The sequence below is a fragment of the Melozone crissalis genome, unplaced genomic scaffold (assembly GCF_028551555.1).
Source record: "Melozone crissalis strain CALT ecotype California unplaced genomic scaffold, PUWL_Pcris_2 ptg000013l_1, whole genome shotgun sequence".
In the NCBI taxonomy this organism is placed as follows: domain Eukaryota; kingdom Metazoa; phylum Chordata; class Aves; order Passeriformes; family Passerellidae; genus Melozone; species Melozone crissalis.
Genome location: NW_026535791.1, coordinates 3,508,550 through 3,526,267, shown reverse-complemented (window position 1 = coordinate 3,526,267; position 17,718 = coordinate 3,508,550). Strand labels below are relative to the sequence as shown.

Here is a 17,718-nt window from a genome sequence, read left to right as displayed (position 1 = left end):
TGAGAAAATGTATATTTGAAGGTTCTAAACAAAACTTTACTTCTAAAAGCAAGTCTGTGCAGATCAACAGCCAAACCTGAAATGTGGCTTATGGAGTCCTTTCTTTAATAGTGTCAGAAATGTGACAAGAAGCATAAATAGTGATAGGGGTTAAAAGTAACTATAAATTTCCACAATAGAGATGGCTGTCGATCATAGGCATGAGCAGCTTGCCAGTAGAACAGTAAAATATGAAACAACGGGACTGCAGCATTTCATTGCTGCACTGTGTTCATGTTTTACTTGGAAGCAGGGCAACACTTCAGGAGGGTGTCTCAGCTGTCCCCTCTCCACATGCTTTCTCATCCAGTAGCTCCTGCTGAGCACAAGATCCACATCCATTTTAGATCAGACCAAAGTGAGGGATCTACCCTGGGAGCCCCTCAATTGTGCTCCAAATGTTCACGAGGCTTTTACCCCACAGGATTAGATTTGTCTGTGTCCAAAATAAAACTCCTCTAATTTGTGTAGAGCAGGTACCAGACTGCCACTATCTACTGTTTATCTTTAGGAATCGTCTTTTATTGTGCCACAGTGTTTGTATTTATATAAAGTTGTAGCCATTCTAATGACTCGAGTTTCCTGCTGAAATTCTTTTCTTCAGTGCACATCATCAGTCTTGTCTCTTTGTACAGTTGAAAATTATGCCAAAATAGTTACGTGATTGAATCTAAAAATACCATGCTTTTCTTTTGACAGTTTCCATCTCTGTGTAATCAATATTATAAATTAATCACTTTCATATGTGAGATATTCCCTGAGAAGATTCCACAACTTCCAGAGGACCTCTTTAAGAGCCTAATGTACTCACTGGAGTTAGGGATGTCATCGTATCCTTTATAGCTCTTGGGAATGTTTTTTAAAAAAAATCTAAGTTGCTTTTATAAGGACCTGTTAAATATATCTTGTTTTTTTCTTTTTCCTATCAATATCTGCGTGTATAATTATATATCAGTAATTGACTCTGCTCTCTGGGGATGGAGAGTTTCACTGTAGTGTCCACTGAGATTCCAGCATTAGCTGAATTGCCTCTGACTTGTGGTGCTTGGGCGCAGCCTTTAAGTAGCTTAGCATGTAAGTTTTTTCTGGCAGCCATTCCTGCCTCCTCCATTACTTCATTTCAGAGTGTGTAACTTCATAAGCCTTCAGCTGGTATCCCAAAGCCATTCCTGAATTAGTCTCTCAGCTGGTAATATAAAACATTGCTGTTGTTCTACTGGGCTGGCTCCAGAGCATTTCCTGTCAGGGTGCCAATGGGCTCTCCCTCTCATAATGGGAGTACCATTTTCACTAATCTGTGGCACGTGTCAGAAACAGATGAGCTTGACCATAAGGGACTCTTTCTGAAAATGTTATGTCAGAGAGGGTTATGTTACCTTAGGGCATGTAGCTAATAAAAAAAGTAATGAAGTTGGAATCCTTTCCCCCTCCTTTTCCTAGCATTTTTTTAATTTGATTTTTTTTAGTTAGCAGCTTTGTAGTGAAAAGAAGCCTTGAAACATACAAGCATTTCAGATACTTTCTAGTGTCACAACTGGGTAGTTTGACCACCATTTAATTGAAATTTGACTTCAATTCTTTAACATCAATTATCAGAATGAGCTCAGAGGTTTGCCAGCTCTGTCTGGAGGCTGTAACACCGTTAGCAGAACAGTGTGCAAAATCACAAGAAACCGATTCAACTCTTTTTCTAGCAACAAGGCACTTTCTTAAGGTAAGGCATCTATGTTTCTTGTTACTTTGGTTTTTTGCATAAAAGTAGCATCCAGAGGCCAAACAGTGATCATATCCAGATTAATCAGGATAATACATATAGTAAGAAACAGCCTGTTACCTAGAAAAAAAAAAAGTGTCAGTTTAAGAAGAAAGAGGGCATAAAGAACTGAAGGTTCCAGACTAGAGTCTAGACAAAAGAGGATGGAGGTGTAGAGGGAACGAATCTATTATTGCCAGTAAACAAAAGACCTGAGTCTCTCAGAATGGAATTTTTATATCCATGCTCTGCACTTGAGATTGACAGTTTTAGCAGTTCCTGGTGAAGCTGTGAACAGAAGGCTTCCAGAATTCTGTGAACTGGAGGCTGGGTAGAGTACTAAAAGAAGAGGCATGAAAAAGAGCATAGCTGGGAACTAGAAAGGAAATGCTGTCCGTTATTCAGTGTATCTAATGAATTATGCATTTTCTTAATTCAGTGTCACGTTCAGTACTTTACTTTTAGGACCATCCACTTTAATGAATTTTGGAGTGACCTGGTAGCAACTGGGTTCTTACTAAGTGGCAGCAAAGTAATTGTGAAATCTGTGTGCTTGTCTTCTGATTTTGAATAGGTTTCAGTTTTACTTAAGACATCTTTTCTTACCAAACTGACTGGGATTTCTGAGGATTCTCATTAAATGCTTTCATCAGACAAGCTGAGAGAATGAAAAATTAGTATAATTTTGTCTTTATGTATCTTCTAAGTTAACATAGTTTCATTCCTTATTACTGAGTTTCCACTTAAAATTATAATAATCCTCTTTACTAATCTCTTCCCTGTTTGACTTTCTGTGAGCTATAGGAGTCTCCAAAACTTGAGGAAAAGTTCTGTATTTTATTCTGGAAGAGCAAAGGCTTTTTTCATTATTTTTTCTGGTATACCTGAAGCTTTTGGAGAAAAATACAAGTGATATCATGTTTCTCTGAAGAACAGTTGATATATAAATCAACAACAGGTTCCATTGGTTTGAGATGTGAATTTATGCTGTTAAACTGAGACTGGGCTTCTAAAGTTCTGGTACCTAAATCCAAAAATAAAAAATGGGGACAACAAAGCAAACAACAACCTTGGATGTTTGTAATAAATGTTCATTGTTATTATCAGAAGTGAAGATGAGCTTCAGCAACAAATGTTGATAAAGTGGAAAGTTAAGTTTACACTTACACAACTGCTTCTGTTTTTTGATTTCAGATGGTTTTTGATATGCTGGTACTTCAGAAGCACAATACAGAAATGACAACTGCAGCAGGTGAAGCATTCTACACATTAGTGTGTTTGCACCAGGTATGGTATTCAGACACACCCTGAAAAGAAGTCATTTATTAAAGGAGAGTGGTTATTACTTGTGCACCTGATAAATCACGGAGTCATTTGGGTTGAAAGGGGGCATCCTCAGGAGGTCAGCCTATTTTGGCTGCAGGTCTTTGCATTTGTCCTTGCTGAGTTTCACGATTCTCTGTCAGCTCACTGCTCCAGCTGAGTGTCTTTAAATGTCAGTCCTGCCCTTGGCTACACTTGCCCGTTTCATCCCCAGACCTGAGAAGAGTGTATTTCCCCTCCTCCTCCAGGTCACTGACTAAAATATTTAACAGGACAAGGTCCAGATGAGAGCTCTCACCCAGTAAGACAATAAAATCCTACCTTGGTTGCAAGGGTGCAGTACACAGCTGCTGAAGACCTTCTTACCTTAGGTATCTACTGCACTTGTCTTAGCCATAGATGTAAGTCATTTTGTCTAAGACAGGTTGGTAAAGCATGATTTACCTGGGTAAATCCACAGTAGATGTTCTCAGAACCACAGAATATGCTGAGTTGGAAGGGACCCATGAGGATCATCGAGTCCAACTCCTCGCCCTGCACAGGACCGTCTCAAAGAATCACACCATGTGCCTGAGTGCATTGTCCAAACACTTCTTGAACTCTGTCAGGCTGGTGCTGTGACCACTCCCTGGGGAGCCTGTTCCAGTGCCCAAACACCCTCTGGGTGAGGAACCTTTTCCTAATACCCAACATAAACTTCCCCTGACGCAACCTCAGGCCACTCCCTTGGATCTTTTGACTTTCACGTGCCCAGAAATAACTTCCAGGAGTACTTGCTTCATGATTTTCGTAATAATTTGAAGATGATAGACAGCAGCCAGTAATAAATGACATGAGCCAGCTTTCTGATCCGTTGGACAGATTGTCAGGTCTTATGAGCTTGCATGCACCAAGATTTCTCAAGAGATCTCTGGGTTGATCCTCTTTGCTATGCACAGTTCGTCTCCTTCTTGGACTCTGTCTCTCACAAAGTTCTGGTAAAACCTGTCAGTGAAGACCAAGGCAAAAGAAAGCATTGATTATTTCAGCCTTACCTCTTGACTACTATCATTAAATCATCTATTCCATTCAGCAATAGAATGCATATTTTCCCTTTTCCTTCTTTTACTCTTAAAGTACTGGTAGAAGCTGCTTTTGTTGTCTTTGCTGTCCTTTGCTAAATTCAGCTTTAGCTGATCTTTATTTTTCTGTCATTGTTCTTGTCTGGACAGTGTTTCTGCTGTCCTCCTTTCTAGCTCAACCTGCTTCTATTTCCTGCATGTGTTGCCCTTGTGCTGGAGTTCAGTCATTAAGTCCCTGCTTAGCTGAATCAGTGGTGTTATTGTTTTCCTCTGTATCCGTTCTTGTGATGGAAGAGGTTGTCCTTAGGACCTGTCAGCTCTCCTGAGTTCCTTTTGTCTTCAGAGCTCACTCCCACAGGATCCCACCTACCAGTCTTGAAGAAGGTGACATCTGGTCTCATGACATCCAGGTGACATCCAGGTCCTGTGCTTGGCTGCCCTCTTTCCTCGCTTTCCTGGGAATCTTTAACTCCACTATTTAATGATAACTGAAAGGCTGGCATTAATTACCACATCCATGACCAGCTCATACTAGCTGTGAATAGCAGATGCAAAGTCACACCCCTGGGTAGCCCATCTGGTATGTGAGCAAATGTCAGGGAGATAATCTCTTGTAAGTCTGATCTGGAAACTTCCTCAAGTTGCTTTAAGATGACTAAAAGCCCTGTTCTGGGGATTTGTAATGAGATCTCACCCCAAAAGATGTCCTCTTTACTGCTTCTCCTCTGATCATGATTCCTAAGCACTCAACTAGATTGCTGCCCACTCTGTAGAAAAACCATTTTTCATTTGAGCTGCCTGTGCACAGAAGTGTCAATCTTCTGTCATCTTCTGCCCTGAAGAGCTCTAACAAGCTCTTCCTTGGGAAGCCTGTCCCTTGGAACACTCCAGTCATGCCACCTGTCCCACCACATATCAGTGCCTGCAGTAATGTTGCAGATCTGAGCCTGCATGTGAAGCTCTAGCTCCTTCTGTTTCCAAAGTTGAACACACTTCTACACAGGCATTTCAGGTTGGTCTCCTTTCAGCCTGTTTCATCCTTTGAGGAGCACTTTTAAACCCATCACATTTGTGTTCTTAATGTTCTCAGTCTCTGTTTCTTTACTCATCTGCAAGTTGTTACCACCATCCCTCAACAAGCCCCTTAAAGCCCTTCCTGCCAGCTTGGCAAGCCTTTGGCAAAGACATTGCTAAGCCGCTTTTGTCCTATGGATCCTTGCTCTTGTTAGCAGCCCTTATCCCTCAAAGAGGGACTCGTGAACGTGCAAAAGAAAAGGACCCTGTGATGCCACCCACAGGTGATAAATTCTCATTGTGTCTACCCTGACCCAACCCTTCATGGGTAGAATGGAGGGAACTGCTGTTCTGACTCCTGTGTCCTTCACATGCGCTCCCAGAGCTCAGTCCCTTTGGACTTGCTTCAGGTGTTTCTTTTTTTTTTTTTCTCTCTAAATAAGCATGAGAATAAGTAGGATACTCTTGGAAAGGAATCTAAGCTCTCTGTCCCAGGGAAGGAACCCTAGAAAATGGAGAACCTGTGGGAGGAGATGGTTGGCATGGAATGTGGGAGAGGCATCAAGAAAAAACAGTCCAGTCTGCAGGAATAAGCCTATGCTAAGGAAGAGCCAGAAGGCTATTTGCCTTAAAATTCTCATCTTACTCTGCACTGCAAAGCATTGTGCCTTGCTTTGAAGACTTCTTTAGCCTTAGAAAATACTCATCCTGGTTGAAGGATTTTATCTGGTTTAGAGGTAGGTGAAAGGCTGTGAGGACAGGTGAAGAGGTACTGATAGTTTTCTGTCCCAGCCTTTATTCTGGATCATATTCTGATGGGAGAAGTTGTATATATTGTATCTTTCTCTTTTTTTTTTTAATGTTTGTTTAACAGGCTGAATATTCAGAGTTAGTTGAAACATTGCTATCAACTCAACAAGATCCAGTAATTTACCAGCGGTTAGCAGATGCCTTCAACAAGCTTACTGCAAGCAGCACTCCTCCTACACTGGACCGTAAGCAGAAGATGGCCTTCTTAAAGAGTTTAGAAGAATTTATGGCAAATGTTGGTGGACTTCTCTGTGTAAAATAAACAACAAAACTCTATGCCTAATTTAGACCCTTTCTGCAAAATGCACTGAGAAATGCTGAATGCTGACTAAATCTTGTACCTGTCTCTGGGTTCTTTGCAGCCATCTCAGATTCTAGAGAGCCTGGAAGTTTGAACATAACACCACGGAATAGGAGAGGTCAACTTTGAATCAGCTTCTGCTATTATGTGTTAGCTGCAATCTGTCATACTTGGGTGTGGAAGAGAATGAACAGAAAGTCTGAATTGAGTTTTTTTCCATTTATGTGCAAACAGATATGGGCACAATGAAATAAATGCAGTGCCTTTCCCCCTGCACTGGTTTAAAATATGAGTGGTCATGTAAACATACAGATTTCTTTTCTACCCAAAATCATGTTAGAGTGTGAAGCAGATACATATAAAGCTGTTAACAGTTTAGCTGATTTTAAGCTTTATTTTTCCTCTCTTAAAGTTTGAGTTTGTGTTCCAATGAGGAAGAAAAACCAAATGGTATTTTAACTTGTGTTTAGTTCTGTTTTTCTACATCAACCTGACATTGCAGGTTTAATGCAATGCAGGTTTTTACATTATGTTCTGCTGCCTAAAGTTCAGAGAAAAAAAAAAAAGATGTATATTTTTGTTCCCTGAAAATGAACTTTAGGAACTGTAGCCATTTCATTGCCTTAATTTAAAAGAAAAAAAAAGAAGCTCATATACTTTAGGTAAGAACTTTAAGGCAAGATTTGACTCTTGAGAGTTGGTTTAGGATGTTGGCACTGAGCTGCTGTGTACCTGTTGCAGCCCTTCATGTTGATGTGTTGTTTTGGAATGAGTGTCTAATGCAAGGTTCATGTGTAGTTTTACTTTCAGTATCTGTCTTGATTCTCACCTGGGTTGCACGCAACTGCAATGTGTTTCTACACTGAACTGTTTGCTGAAGCAATAACAACCCAAAAGGCGTGAATTACTGGCAAACTTTGTAAAGTTGGGCATTAGCTAAAACAATTATGCTAGCACAGGAGCATCAAACCCTTTTGCTCAAGCATGTCTATTTGACTCCAGTGGGCAAGGGTAATTGGGAGGTCTCTGCTGTAGGAGATTTTTGGTTTTTGCTGATTCTAGTCCCACTTCTGCAGAGCTCTCCCAGCTGCTCTGCTCTTGCTTAGTTTTTATATCAGCACTTTAGCTTTTATCATAGCAGAATATAGTGCCCTGATTATATAGAGCCAACAAGGGAGAGCAGCACATGAATATGAAAGCAAGGCCTGGTTTGTCTCTTGTCATGAGCCAGAGGAAACTGAAGCAAACACAAATGCTGCATGTCTAGTAAAATTATTTTTGTGGAAATACACAGAGGCAGACGTGGGCCCTTCTGTTTAAGATCTCTGCTAGATTATGCTGTTAAGTATTTCCCATGTGTTTTTACAGTTTATATAAAAAGTCTGGTATACACTTTTATATGGCTACATATAGCTTTGTGTTTGCAATTCTGTGCCATCCTTCAGCTATTCATCTATTCATCTCAAAATTAGTCACAATAGCCAGAATCTCACAACAGGCACAAACCTCTAATACTGTGCTATAAGTGATCTAAGGTTTGTTGGATTTTTTGTTTGTTTGATTGATATTTTTTTGTTTTGTTTTGTTTTTTGGCAGTGTTTTGTTTTTTCGTTTTCTGTGGGAGTTTTTTTGGGGGGTGGTGGGGTTTTTTAGTAAGTTAAATCCGTAAGTGTCTCAAGCATGGATCCACAAGGCCAAAAATACCATCTCTTTATTATACTTTTAATTTATGTGAAAACTGGGCAAGGAAAGATTTACACATTACAAAGTGACCATAAAACTTCTTAGATAATAGTGTACCTTCCCAGATAGTATTTTATTTCTAAGATAACTTGCAAAGCATTTTAGAACAGGAGAATTGCTCTCAATTTTTTCTTTAAACTCTAGTGCTTTTCTTTAAAAGATTTCTTGACTGTGCACTTGCACAAAGTACAATGATCCTGGCAGATCATTCTGTTTCAAACTGTTGTGATGGCTGAGTTTTTATTTTTAAATTCGGGTTTGCTATTTTTGAAACTTCTTTTGGGGTTCTTCTGAGTTAGTACGTTGGATGGGGCAGAAGTTCTGAAACCTCATTTTTTTCAGATGAAGGGCGCTGAAGCCTGGGAACATCAGCAGCAGTAGGAGCTGCTGGTTTGTTATGAGGTGCCTGATGTCAGGTATCTAGACTGAAGTCTTCAAAGAGATCATAGCAAATATTCCATGTTTTGGGTCTGACTGAGTAACTGATACACTCAGTCATCCTTTCTTTTATAACTAGCTCTGTCGCTATTGTTTTATTAATCCTAAAACTGGCTCACTATTTAAAAATATTTATTAACTTTAAAGGGTTGGAATCTCTTGCATATTGTGATGAACGGGAGCACAAATTGAGTTTGTATTCTGGGCAAAGTAATGTGCATATGCATTATTTTTCTTTTCAGGCCCATTGTGTTGTAACAAGCAGAAACACACAGCATTTCTGAGTATCAAGACTTTAGCTAAAGTATGAACACCCACTTTCAAAGACTAGTTTTAAAGGTGGTTTAAAAATGTCCTTTGCCCTTGTTTAAAAATAATATATGTTAAAGGAAAACTGTCCTAGTAAGCGTTTGGGGGTTTTTTGTAATTTCCTGCTTTATGTTACACTTGCCTGTTTTTTAATTTTCCTTTCATTCTCATATATTTAACAGAGATCTTTCCATGCCATTTTATGTTTCCTTTTCTTTTTAATGCTAAGATGTCTCTACTTAGTGACATCCGTGAAATGGTTGCAAAGGTTTCTGGAAATAAGTCCTGTTCATTCATACTCTTCCTGGTGACTGCTTCTATCAAAGCTATTTGACTACTGTATCCTTTCTGTACCAAAAAAAATTAGAAAAAAAGAATTTTCTGTGATCATCTACACATCCAGTTGTTGTAAATCAGGGTGTGAAAGCACATTGAGGTCCACAGGAAAGACTCAGACTGTTTGTAGTGAACACTGAGAGATGACTCGACAAAAGTGTTCTGGAAGTTCCATAGCATCATTGCATTAATTTTCCATTCACTGTGGAGAGTGAATAATAGTTCTAAAAATGCACCTGTTTTTTGAAGGAAGAAAAAAGGCAATTCAAACCAAGTTATAAATGCTGCATGATACAATTGTAACAAATATATTTGTCTAGACTTTCCTTGCTGAAACAGATTATTGGACCAGTGTTTTCATTCTGAGACTGGCTTCTTTTCTGTTTTGCCAGCTCCTTCCCCACTGTAATAGTTAGTTCTAATGCTGGCATAATAATTTTGTTCAACCTGTAGTCTTGAACACTGACAAGCATCGAGTTCAATCATAAAATTGAAGACCTTGTTAAAAGCACAGATACACAGTGACAGGAGAAGGGGACTGGATGCATGAAACTTCCACTTTGATGTGCATTTATGCCTTAATTAGCTTCACTGAATTACCACCAGAATCTGCTACTTTTTGCCCAGAGGTTTGTGTTTCACCATTTAATGGTAAAGGGCTCATCTTTTTTCTCAGGAATGAGAAACTTGTTTTCTCAGCATGTCCAAATCCTACTAGTTGAAAGAGAGGGGTTTGAATTGGAGTCATCGCTTTCATAGTGAGAAGAGCTCACTAAAGCCCCAGTGTTTACCTGGGCAAATCCCTTTATGTCTAAGCCATGTAGTTGTAGAAAATAAGCTTGTTCAAAGCAGTCAGTTGTCCATTTAAAATCTAGTTCTTTAAAAGGGAAGGCAAATTCTAATTTGTGGTCTGTAAAACTATTAAAAAGTACAAATTTGCAGCATTTTGCTTGTAAAACACTTCAAGTAATTTCAGGTTTGGTTAAGTGATTACATAAGAAGGGGTGGGTTTTTTTATGGAAGTAGCTTGATGAATATAAGCGCAGGAGTAGGAGCCAGGCTCCTCTAATTTTGTAATGTTTATTCACAGGATCCTCTGTGGCCGTTGGCAAGTCACTAGAACCGTGTTATTGTTAAAATAGCATTAACACCTACCTACCTCACAGGGATGTTGTGAGGATTAGCTTATGCCTATAAAATGCTTTGAGGATCTGAGATGCTATGTAAATATTATATACTTTAATTTTAGTTTTGTGAGGTGTAAGATTTACTGTAATGAAAACAGAAGATTTTCACAATGGTAAAGCCCAGTAGAGGCAGCAGTGGTGCAGTATTCCCAGGACTGATCTACTGCAGTACAGTAATGCTTGCTGTAAAATTGTCATTATTTCAATTACAGCCAATTTAAATAGCGCCTTCTTCTTATATAAGGTGAGATTCCCCACCAGTGTGCCTCAGTTCTGATCTTCATAGAGAGAGGACAGTTACTGGTTATTCAGGCTTTGGTGCCTGTGCTTGTGACAAGTGCTGCTTGTGGTGGTAGGGTTTTGTTTGGTTTACTTTTGGTTTTCTTTACATTTTTCTGCAAGGAACAAATACCACAGGTTTCTTCCATGTCTGTTCCAGTCACTAAGTATAACCAAAGCCTAATGATAACAATTAAAATTTAAAGAGCCACCCCTGTTCCCCTGCCCCTCATAAATTTGCATTTGAGTAGCTTGTGCTCTGTTTTCAGTAAATTAGATTAATGTTTTCTAGTACTGATCATGAAACAAATCATGAAGTGTGTTTTGCTCTAGAGCCTCAAATTCTCAGCTATCTTATAGAGCCCTTTTTTCAGTATGAGATTTCTTGGGGCCCTAGAAACTGAAAAGTAAGATACCTCTGGCTTTCCCTTCTCTTCAGTGAATTAAAATTGATTCTGATTTTTCATTTCTTCCCATTCCCTACCCTGCTTTTCCTGTCCTTTTAAGCTGCTGTTAAGCAGATTTGGAAGCCCCTTCCAACCTCAGAGGAAGATACTACTACCCATGTAATTTTCCAATCTGTTACAGCTTGACACTTGAAATTGATAAAAACCTCTCTAATAGTATTCACCACACATTTCAATCCCCATTAAACCATTCTGGAATTTTCAATTAGGAAAAAAAAAACCAACCCTATATTATTTGTTTTCTTTATGCAAAATAAGAAACCTCCATGCAGTGAACATACAGTTTTAAGGCAATAAATGCTAGTACTGCTGTTGGTCAAGTGTGTAAATATTTTAAATGTGTCATTCAATGCTGTGTTGAGCTTATATATTAAAAACACAGGGATTGAAGTGCTAGTTGATTTCAAGTATTGTTTTATCTGTACAGTTGAAGATATGAAGTTGCATAGAAGTATTTCATGTTTTATTGCAATAAGACCTGGGAAATGGCTGTGTAATCAAGCCTTATCATGACTAAATTTTCAATTTTGCAATGATCACTTTGTGTATTAAGATCCATAAGCAGGAAGAGGATAAAATTGTTTTCCACTAAAGACTTTTTTATTTTGTTTTGGCCACGTGTGATTTGTGTGTATTCTTGTTTAATATTTTTCTAAAATCTCACCTGTGTTGAATCCCTGAAAAAGCATTTTCTTACGGTAGAAACATAAATTGCAATGTTATGAAACCTTAGGCCACACCTTTTGCTCTTTGGCTACAGTGAATGCACAGTAATTAGGTTAAAAGTTGGTGGAGTAACTTTAATTTACATCAGCACTTATGGCATGAGTTTGTCCATCAACAGAAAGTGTGATTAGGGGTGCCACAGCAGTATCTCACACTGGACTGCAATTACCAGAAATAACTGTGAATATATAATCAGATTAATCTTTTCCCCCATCTTCCAAAAGAAGTTTTAAGAGTGACTTTTCTGGTCACTATTATTGGTAGCATTTGTCTACTCAAAAGGAATACTGATTTCTGAGTCTTTAATTTGTATGTGTGTGTATTTCATATAAACAGTTTTTATGATGGTATCTGGCACAGAAATGTTCTCCAAGCTCCTGATCTGTTCCTATGTAAGGAGCATCTAACAACAGCATGTTACTTCATGGATATCAGAAAAGTTCACTTACAGGCAGCAGTTCCTAATGTGCTATAGTGCAATTACATTTAAATAAACTACAGCTATTTTCTAGTGTCTCCCTCTTACTTCCATGCACTCACATCATTTAGATAAGGAAAAAAAAAAGCTTCACAAATCCTGAAAGTAAAACTACGCAACAACTGTGGTAGTGACAGCTTGCTATATATCTTGGCTGTATGTATCACTAGAATTTTACTGGTTTCAAAAGTAAGATTATGCAGTTACATGTTTATATTAGCATGGTTTCGTTCAGTGAATATTTTGGAGAGGGACAGAAATTTAAGATAATTTTGAGGAAATTCCTGAATGCAATTGGTAAGACTAACAGCAGCGTATCCAAGAGTCTTTCATGTAGAAAATGGAACAATTCTGCTTTACCTTAAATATGAGTTCTGGAATAAACTTGAATGATTTGGGTACAAGGCCTTTATTCACACTTGTTTGTCTAAGTATACACAAACCCCATCAATTTTGCCTTTTTGAAACTTACATTGGCTTCAGTTGTGAGTGATGGAGTTGGTGGTGGATTTCTTCATTCAGTGATTTGCCATGTCTTACAAGCAGAGAAGTAGAAAAGCACAACCCTCCGAGTGGAATTTGCCTGGACAGCCAACCAAGGAGCAGGTTGTGCATGAACTAGAAGAGGGAAGCAGAACGAGAAGAAAGTGATAACTTTGCAATCTTATCCAGAGAAAGAAAAACAGATCAATCTGAAAGTGTAATTACATAATGTTTAACATGACATCTTGAAAGGGATTAGTAAAAGCCTGACATTTTATCAACAAATTTGTTGGGGGAAAGAGTACTGTTTTGGAATTCTGAAATGAAATGTGATACTATCCTTGTAAGTTTTGTTAAATAAATAATAAATTCCTCTTTATTTTGGAAAACATTCCAGACAAATCTATATATCCAAAGAGAACAAAGAAGCTACCCACTGTGACGGATACATAATTCATTACTAGTTTTTCTGCTGCCTATATTTGAATCTTGTGGAACAGCTGTTTTCACTTTAACATCTATTAGATGGTATCGGATTTGATTTTCCTGACACGCTGTTGCCTTTACAAGTTAGAGTAAAGCGAAGCTGTGGGTGTGATGTACTTCCCTTTTTCTTCCTCTCTCTGTCTGGCCTACTGTTAATGGTTGTAAAGACAAATATGTTTGATTTGCTTTAAGTTACTGTTTTGGATGCTGCGTTTAGGTTTGTGGCATATTCAAACTGCTTCCTATCTCTGTGTTCGGTGTTCCCTGAATGAAAGTCATTGCTAGACTCCCACACAAGTATTGATTTGAAAGCTTCACTGGTAACTTGGTTTAATAAGCTGTCAGGACATTTGCTTTGGTTTTGGAACTGCACCAATACTACTAGTGGTCTTTTGTTCATTGAAATGATTGTTGTAACTCACAAAAAAAAACAAACCCCAAAGCCAAAAGCCCACCACCACACTGTGGAATCTCTAGGAAGATCACTGATGTCCTCACAAGATCAACACTACTTTGGGGAAGGCTTATATTCTTCTGCCACTTTAAGGAAAGACTGTTCTTCTGAAGTACTTTTTGCCTGCTTTTAGGCTGTTATGCACTTTCATGATTTCTTAACAAACTACTGTTAAAATGTACTGTAAACATGGATTTTGATAAGCGCACATGTATTTAAACAATTCACTCAGCCTCAGGAAAGCTGGAAAAATTGGATACCTGTTTTGTATCTTGGTTAAAATGTTTGTTACCTGCATCTCTTAAGATGGCCAGATAATGTCTAAATCCTGCGAGTGTAACTATTTAAGATACCAGTATAGTCTGTAAAAGGAGGACAGTGTAATTTTGCTTTAGGGACAGAGAAAAGGGTGTCCTTCTCTTATTTTTCTTAGAGGTATATATATAGTCTGAATTGGAGTTTCAAAAGCAGAAAGCAGTAATAAACCCCATTTACCGTTCAGGAAAAGAAATGTTTTCTTTCGTAACACTATCTGATTTCTATTTTCTTCCTTCTCCTTAAAGAGCGTGTGTGAAATAAGTGCAGAGGTATGTGTAGGGGAAAACTGTAAAAGCTGCTGCTGTACATGTTTGCTACTTGACTGCATTTTCTGTTCCACTTTAATTTTACTGGTTTTGCTAAATATATTTTATATATTTTCCTTCCTGCTTCTTGTCATGGCAGAGTGATTACATCTTTGCGGGGGGAAAGCAAAAACAACCATGACAAGGCTTCGGGGCCAAACAATGCCATGATGGTTGGATGTTATGATGCATCTCAGGACATTTTTAGAGAGAACTGTGTAAATCAGAAGCCTTGGTAAAATATGTGGGGATGTGAAAATGTACAGAAGTATAGTTACTGGTAATTCTGTTGAAGGGTTGGGTGGGTTTTCTTTTTTCAAATACTTGTAAAGTCTGTTTGAAATGCCAATACCACTAGGTGGTATTAAGTGACTAGTGGTCACTTATGTAGAGCATTTTTCTGTCTGAAAGCTGTGGCCCTCTGTGGATCCTGAATTACTTCCAAGGAATGCACAAAGCCTGGCAAAATAGAAAGAAGTCACAGGGATCCTGTATCACTGTCATGTTTCTAAGATTTCTGTCTCCATAGAGAAAGAGTTGGGACTCCATGAACTACTTAAATATTAAAGCTTACTTCTGTACTTGAATTCATAGAGTGACTGCAAGCTTTGAAGAGGCTGAGTGGCAGTCTGTCCTTCCATTGTGCCACAGGGTCTTGGGAAGCTGTGGTGCACCTGGCCCACACAGGTACCCCATGGGGCCCCACACACATTTGTTTCTCCATCTGTAGGGGGAACAGCTTGGGAGTGAAAGTAAATGTGCAGCAAGCTTTGCTTAGAAAGAGGGGGTGTTGCAGGTTGTTTTCTAAGTAGAATATTTTCACTTTGCTGTTTTCCATTATCTTTAATAACTAGAAATTATCCTTGTATGGTTGTAAAGCATTCGCTGCCTTCCAAATTAGTGTGCAGTTGGTTTGCCAGCCCTAAATATGTTGAGGGGTTTTTTTTGTGGGGGTTTTTGGGCTTTTTTGTAAATAAGTTAATAGAAGTTTTTTTAGGCTTAATGGCAACAGGAAAGATTCTACAAGTAGAATTTAATAATCTATTTTCATATTAATTAAACCTGATTATACTTTTTCATATGACTGCGGGTGGTGCTACAGTGAGAACAAAACTGGAATTTCATTAGTAGAGAAAAAATGCAACAGAGTAAAAATAAAAACTCAAACCCCAAAACAGAAGTGCCTTGTGAGTAACAAGTTGCTATTGCTTTCCAGGCTAGAACTTTGTTTTTAAACACTGTTTCTGATCTAGCAAATGCATTAGTGAAGAGGCAGTGATCTATGTCATCAGGTTTGTCTCAAGGACACCAGTATCACTGCTGTGTGACATGGGTCTGTCAGTGAAAGGACAGGGGAGATAGCCTAACTGGAAATACCTATCTGCAAAAAATATTAGGGGGCAATAAAACCCAGTTATTAATAAGAAATTTCTTTCAAGACGCACTTTACAGGTATTCCTGTGTCTATGTTTCATTTGTCCTCACATCCCAAATTGCAGCCAGAGATAACCTGTTTTTATTCCTTCCTACAGGGTCACTTGAGCTCCTTTGGGGCTTTGCTTCTAGAACTGTCTTGTAACAGGATTCAAGCAAGGGCTGTGCTTGCTGCCAAGTAGTATCTGATATCATAACCTAAATAATGTCACCCTGTCAGCCCACCCCCAAGCCCCCAGACAGCCATGTGCCCTTATGTGATCTGTCTAACCTTTCTGGTGAGGAGGGATTGCTTGCCAAGGGGCAGTCTGCTGCTCTGGGAAATCTGGACTGAGAGTGTGTGTCATCCCTGTCTCATTTCCACTTTCATTATCAGCCCTGTGCAGAATGTTTTTCATGTAAAATACCTTACAAACATGCATGAAATAGGACAATTACTGAAGTGTTACTTCACTGTAGTACCTAAACCAATTTCTTGCTGCTCTCAGTAATGCTACACAGGTATCAATATCAAGACTTGTCACTTTCCACAATGCAGGGAAAAGGGGTTGGTTTGTTTGTTTTAAATTACAGCAGTGCTGGTAGCATGAATAGATATGGATATCCACCGTATGAGACAGTCTCCTGTGCTAGGATGAAGACTCTTTTTGGCAAGAACTTTCAAAGACAAAGTGGGTAATGCACTGAATGCTCAGTGATGAAAATGCCCACAGTTCTCTACTGTCATGAAAAACCTTGTTCCCACAAGGTTTGGGAGGTTAAAAATATGGGGATCTGAAGGAAAAATTGGCCAATTCCCACATCCTGTGGTGACAAGAAAATTTGATTCTCTGCTGCTTATGTAAACTGTGCTGCAAAATACTTTATCATTAATTTAGTATTTCTGTCTTCCAAAGCAGTAGTTCTGCTCTGTTCATTAATGCCCAGTGCTGAGCCCATGACTTTCTGTTCAGCCACAGTGAAATGTTGTGGCAGATGAAGACTGAGCAGGCTGTAGGTAAAACAGCAGTTTCTTACTCAGCTCACTGCTGATATTCTGGCTCTGGAGAACATGAGGAGAGTCTGCTGTTGGGTTAAATAATCTGATGGGCAACATCCTATGGGTTGGATTCTAGGAGAGTCATTGAGTGACAGAGACAACACTATGCACATGACTTTTACAAACATCGAGCTTTATAAAGAAATGAGAAAAATGGGTGAGCTTTTTGTCTTGGGGCAGTGAGATCATGAGACATGCCAGATAAGCATGTTGTGCCTACACATGAGAAGCAGGAAAATGGGAAGTTTTTATGACCAAAGGGAAAGATATAGTGGATTAAATTTTCCCCCTCTGCTTTAGTGAGACCCCACCTGAAATACTGCTTCCAGCTCTGGGGTCCCCAGCACGAGGACATTGCCCCATCGGAGCAAGTCCCAGGGAGGGACACCAGGGATTAGAGGCAGGGACTACCTCTCACATGAGGGAAGGTTAAGAGAATTGGGATTGTTCAGCCTGGAAAAGAGAAGGATTTGGAGTGACCTAACTGTGGTCTTTCAGTACCTCTAGGGAGCCTACCAAAAACGATTGAGAGAAACTTTTTACATGGGTGTACAGTGACAGGACAAGGGGGAATGACTTCAAACTGATAGGAAGTATGTTTAGATGAGATATTAGAAAGAAATTCTTTCCTGTGACAGTGGTGAGGCACTGGAACAGGTTGCCCAGAGAAGCTGTGGATCATCCCTGGAAGAGTTCAAAGCCAGGCTGGATGGGGCTTGAAGCAACCTGGGACAGTGGAAGGTGTTCCTGCCCATGGCAATGGGGTTGAAACTAGATGGTCTTTAAAGTCCCTTGCAACACAAACCCTTCTATAATTTTATGAAGTTAAACAAGGAAGGTATTTTAAAACTCAGTGTGTTTTGAAAGCATCTATGAATCGGCTCGACTTCCGTTTGTATGCAAGAAAGGGAGCTCGTTCCAGCCTGCCAATGCTG

At 39.1% G+C, this 17,718-nt stretch overlaps 1 protein-coding gene across 1 annotated transcript in view; it reads left to right on the top strand.

Moving 5' to 3' along the window:
• The window catches only part of XPO4 (exportin 4), a 78,495-nt gene extending 64,845 nt beyond the window's left edge, over positions 1-13,650 (top strand). Inside the window, exons 20-23 of the mRNA XM_054272287.1 lie at positions 739-869; positions 1,636-1,753; positions 2,987-3,079; positions 6,065-13,650. Coding sequence (XP_054128262.1) covers positions 739-869; positions 1,636-1,753; positions 2,987-3,079; positions 6,065-6,262 — 540 coding nt within the window. The 3' untranslated portion in view covers positions 6,263-13,650. The remainder of the gene's footprint in view (positions 1-738; positions 870-1,635; positions 1,754-2,986; positions 3,080-6,064) is intronic.
• The last annotated feature ends 4,068 nt before the right edge of the window (positions 13,651-17,718 follow it).